Source organism: Sinocyclocheilus grahami, unplaced genomic scaffold, assembly GCF_001515645.1.
Source record: "Sinocyclocheilus grahami isolate Dianchi unplaced genomic scaffold, SAMN03320097.WGS_v1.1 scaffold324.1, whole genome shotgun sequence".
NCBI classification, from domain to species: Eukaryota; Metazoa; Chordata; class Actinopteri; order Cypriniformes; family Cyprinidae; genus Sinocyclocheilus; species Sinocyclocheilus grahami.
In genome coordinates, this window is record NW_015505503.1 from 190,002 (window position 1) to 195,437 (window position 5,436).

The 5,436-nt window shown below is 33.6% G+C and overlaps 1 protein-coding gene across 1 annotated transcript; it reads left to right on the top strand.

The window, feature by feature from the left end:
* Positions 1-796: 796 nt before the first annotated feature.
* On the top strand, positions 797-4,511 carry LOC107602299 (nuclear autoantigen Sp-100-like). Its single transcript, XM_016294759.1, has 8 exons — positions 797-888; positions 2,063-2,231; positions 2,324-2,489; positions 2,621-2,794; positions 2,907-2,942; positions 3,098-3,190; positions 4,018-4,154; positions 4,358-4,511. The coding sequence occupies exons 1-8, from the start codon at positions 875-877 to the stop codon at positions 4,409-4,411; spliced, it is 843 nt and encodes a 280-aa protein (XP_016150245.1). The 5' UTR covers positions 797-874; the 3' UTR covers positions 4,412-4,511.
* Positions 4,512-5,436: the final 925 nt, after the last annotated feature.

Here is a 5,436-nt window from a genome sequence, read left to right on the forward strand (position 1 = left end):
TTGTTGTTGTTGTAACTTTTTCTTCACATGTAAGAACTGAATCTAACTAGACATTTTTTTGTTCCTTACATGTATTCTGCTGCTTTTTTTATTAGTTGCTTTTTTAAATAAACTGATACTTTTATGTTAACACTGTGCAGTAATTTGGAGAGTTTTTTGTTTTTACATTTAGAAATGAATTATTATTAAACCATTACTATTAGTGTATATTTTGTTTATTTATATATATATATATATATATATATATACAGTGGTGTGAAAAAGTGTTGGCCCCCCTTCTGATCTATTGAGATGCTGTGGCATGACCTTAAAAAGGCGGTTCATGCTCGAAAACCCTCCATTGTGGCTGAATTACAACAATTCTGCATAGATGAGTGGACCAAAATTCCTCCACAGCGCTGTAACAGACTCATTGCAAACGCTTGATTGCAGTTGTTGCTGCTAAGGGTGGCCCAACCAGTTATTAGGTTTAGGGGGCAAACACTTTTTCACATAGGGCCATGTAGTTTTGGATTTAGTTTTCCCTTAATAATAAAAACCTTCATTTAAAACTGCATGTTGTGTTTACTTGTGTTATCTTTTACTAATATTTAAATTTGTTTGATGATCTGAAACATTAAAGTGTGACAAACATGCAAAAAAATAAGAAATCAGGTAGGGGGCCAACACTTTTTCACACCACTGTGTATATATATATATATATATATATTGATTTCCGCATGGCTAGATCACCATTTCGCAATATGCTGATCAGGTGGGAAGGCAGATCTACGGAAAGGTGTGGTTAGGTGGAGCATGTAAAAGGAAAGGAGATTAAACGGTGTGTGTACACTGTGTAAGAGAGAACGCGAACCAGAAAAATAGGCAGAAAGTCATGGACACAGCAAGGTGAGTACATTTGTGCAATTATTAGTAATTCCATTTTTTTCTGATCTGTTGTTTTCTTTCTTTTATCACTTTTTATTACTCAAATTTCTAAACAATCCAGGAAGCAACTTTCAGTTTTGTTTCTGCATCAGAGTGATTGGCCTGCTTTCAACTGGGTACATTACTGTATGGTAAAAATGTTTAGTTTTTTTTCTATAAAATAATGTCAAAATTATTTAAAAATTAATTTATTATGAAAGAATACATGTTATTTGATCATATTGTTAAAATGACTTATGTAAGATAATATTATATAAAGATAATTATAAACTACAACATGCAGTCACCAAAATGTAAAATCTTATGGTTAAAATAACAGAGGCATTATTGTATTACAGAGACTGACTACTCAAAAAATACAAATGGAAGAAATTGTAATTCATATAATAATATAATAAAAAAATTGCATGTAAAAGAAGGCATTTGACTCAAATTATCCAGTGAATTCAACAGCTGACACGAGCATAGTATGCTTGGTCAAAGCCATTTTCAGACACAATACTAAACATTTCAAGAAAAACCAATAATAGCAATAGTTTCTTTTATTGCATCGTTTTTGCTTAAACACGTGAGGATATTTGTCTCACTCCAACCGCACAATATTCCTATTTGCTGTAACACACTTTAAGGACTGGTAATCACCCATATAGTGTCTGTAAAACTATATATTTTTTATATTTTCTATAAAGTGTATGTAGTATGCGACAGGGTTGTAATTGCATTACAAGGAGTCACTGAAGGCTGGATGCTTGTTGTGTCTAGGGTGACCATACGTGCCATTTTCCCAGGACGCGTCCTGGCCAGGATTTCTATATTGCCTAAAATATCTAGGTTTTGGCTTTGTTTGCGTGTGCAGACCGATCGGTGTATGACATCAAAATACCATACAGACGGTTCCTTATGCTTTCTAAATGCTCTCGAGGTATTTTGATGTCATACACCGATAGGTCTGCACAGGCAAACAAAGCCAAAACCTAGATATTTTAGGCAATATAGAAATCCTGCCCAGGACCCATCTTGGGAAAATGGCACGTATGGTCACCCTAGTTGTGTCTGATAAATAAAATACAATTAAACTGTTAAATTCATAGGTACACATCACAAATTCAATCATTCTAAACGTGTTCTTTTTCAGCAGAAGACACAACATTAAAAACAGCAGCACTATGGACTTTGGATTTTTCACAGATGAAAAGTTGTTTGACTTTTTCTGCCAAAGCAAGACAAAGATGTCTACAATAGAAGAGCCATTGATGTTTCTCCGACATCTCAAGGACAATAGACTCATTACAGATGAGCTTTATGTAAGCATGATCTTAACATTTCAGACCAATAATACATCAATATAGAAGCAAAAAGATTGAACATTTTTGCCTTTTTAAACATTTTTTTGAAGCAAAAGCTTGAGAACACTGGTGACGATAATGGTGTGTATTGTGCATTGGATTATATTGAAAAACGTCGAAAGAAGAATGTTAGAAAGTACTGGGAATGTGTGGCCCAGGAGCATATATTACAGCGTTACTCTCAACTCTCTGACATCACTGCAGCTCTGATGAACTGTAAGAAAGTATATGTCTTGCTATCTATCAGTCTGTCTGTCTCACCATCTGAGAGTGCTTTTGTTGTAATATTACACTGAGGTCTTCAGCATTGCTGATTTATTTTCTAATTCTAGTTTCTAATTCCTCAGCTCTGAAGAGTCAGCCAAAGAAAAAAATAAGAGAAAGAGTTGAGGATCGAGGCACAGGAAAAGAAAGAGAGGTTAAAAAGAGAAGGACAGAGAGCAACTCTGTGAGTGACCAAGCTGGACCATCATCACAAAGCATTAGCAGCCAGAGGACGACAGATACACACGTGGAGAGAGGTGAGTTCTAAGTCAGATAATTGATTGACCAGCCTGATTTTTTGTCTGTCTGTCTAAATAATTACATTAAGTTCTGAAACCATTCTGTTTTGTATTTCGAAAAATTCTCCAGATTTTCAGAGCTCTTCAGACTCCAGCACAGAAGCAGGTTGCTATTCATTTTTGGACAAACTCCTTTTGGCGTGAAAACACATTTGCTGGACACTTTATGTGCATTCCCTCCATTATATTTATAACAAAAATGAAACATGTAAAACAACTTGTTCATTTTAATTAAATGCGTTTTACCCTCTTCTCCCTAAGAGGATCTCTGGAACATGGATAAACACAAGACAATGCTTCCTGTCACATGTGGGAATAAAAAGGCCTTATTGGACAGAAAAGCATTGTATAAAAGTAAGTTACCCTCAATGTTTAAATATCTCAAAGCAGCATAACCTTCTGTCTCAAGGCACTATAACATTATAACAATAAAGAGTCCTGCATTTATGCTCTTTTGTTTTAATCTCCACATAGGTGTTTCAAAATAGCCTGACATCAGGCCTATTACTATTATTTTTGTTGTGCATTTAATTGACATAAAGTGGGTTAAAGAAACAGTTCACCCAAAAAAGAAAATTTCCTAAAAATGTACTCACCCTCAGGCCTTAAAAGATGGCCTTGCTCACCAATGGGTGCTGTCATGAGTCCAAACAGCTGATAAAAACATCACAATAATGCACAAGTAATCCACACCACTCCAGTCCATCAATTAATGTTTTGTTAAGTGAAAAGCTGTTTTTGTAAGAAACAAAATCATCAAAGATGTTTTCATTCTGACGGCACCCATTCACTGCACAGGATCCATTGTTGAGGAAGTGATGTAATGCTACATTTCTCCAAATCTGTTCTGATGAAGAAGAAGAAATTGTACGTGAGTCTTTTTTTTAAGGCCTGAGGGTGAGTAAATTTTCAGCAAATTTTTGGGTGAACGATTCCTTTAACAAAATGTATTTTTCAGATGTTACAATTGCCATAAAACCACATATTTTTACAATGTGATCTATTGTCTTTCTGGGGTTTTTTTGTGTGTGTATTTTTCCCAACATGACTTATAACACTGCAGTTATTTAATATTCAAATACATTTTCTAACTAATTAAAAAAAAATCACATTGTTTCTACCCACTGTAGATCATTTACACAAATGTCTTAACGCATATCAAAATTCACCTTTATTCTCAGGAAAGAGGGACTGCATTAAATGTGGCAGAGAAATGATCTCCCCTTATATGTTTGAGGAAATGGGTGGAAAAGAATCATGCAAGTCCTGGAAAACAAGTATATTATGCCAAGGCACAACCCTCAAGAGTCTCATTGAGGTGAGAACAGGAAGAGTTGATGCTAATGTGTCTTAGTACTTGAATGCATTTTGCCCAAAAATGAAATGATACCTTTTCAATTCTGTGACCTAATGGTAGTCTTTTAGTCTTGAAAAAAAATTATAATAATAATAAAAAATATATACTGTATATTCATAATGTTTTCATTGTGCCTTTCTAAGTTGGTTTCTTTTTCTTTTCAGATGAATATTTTGAAGATACCCAAACTTAATGGAAAATTTACCCTTCGAAAATGATGTGCCGTGTATCACATTATTTAGCATTTTCGATCAGTCAATATACTGAGCTTACGAATCCACTAATTTTGTTCCACTTTTAATAAAGTCAGTCAATGAATGAAAAGTGTTAGTGTGAAATAAAGCTTCCCTGTTTAATTAGTATTTTGCCTTTACCTGAATGGGGCAGCACTGTTTTATAAGAAGCTCACTGACAGCACGTGAAGGTGAGTTATAAATACAGCATCATTATGTGCTCAGAATACTACATGCAGCATAACTGATAAGAGTGAGGAAAAAGATAGAGATATCCACCTTTTTTTTTTACCATAATTTTAGCCATTTGTAACTTGATTGTACGAGGCTTTCACTTTCATTTTTGCTTCTTTATATAGCACACTGGTTTTTGTTATCATGTCATTTTGATTTATTATGACAATCATAAAAGCACTTGTTTGTAGTGCAAATAGTTTTACGGTTTACGGCACTTTGTTATTCTTTATTTACCAATTAATCGGAAGTCTTGCACATTCAAAGAAAGTACTTCCATGTTGCAAATAAGGTGGATATGACTGTTCTTGTTGTAATATCAAAAGGTGCTAAAAACAATAAAAATAAAAATAATTAAAAATATAAATAATATATACATTTGAAAATGTTTATAATATTTTATAATTTAATCTTTTAAATATATATTAATATAAAAATAATTAAAACAGTCAGAAAGTGGGCATTAGAGGAGGGCCTAGTCTCCAAATCACTTTAGGTAATGCTGTAGGCCTAAAAGACTGCAACTAAGCTTGAAAAGCCTCAAAGGATCTCTGAATCAATGAATCAGGGCATGTGTAATGCCCTGCCAGAATAAAATAATACAAATGTTTAAACAAAAAAGTGTATTAAAATTCAGATTTTGCCATGATAAAATGTGTAATCACGTTTGTGTATATAAAAAAAATAACTTTTAAAAGTACATTTTCATCTCAAAATAATAGTGAACTGTGAAATGTAGAGGAAGTGACATCTATGATCCATGTTCAAATGTTGGC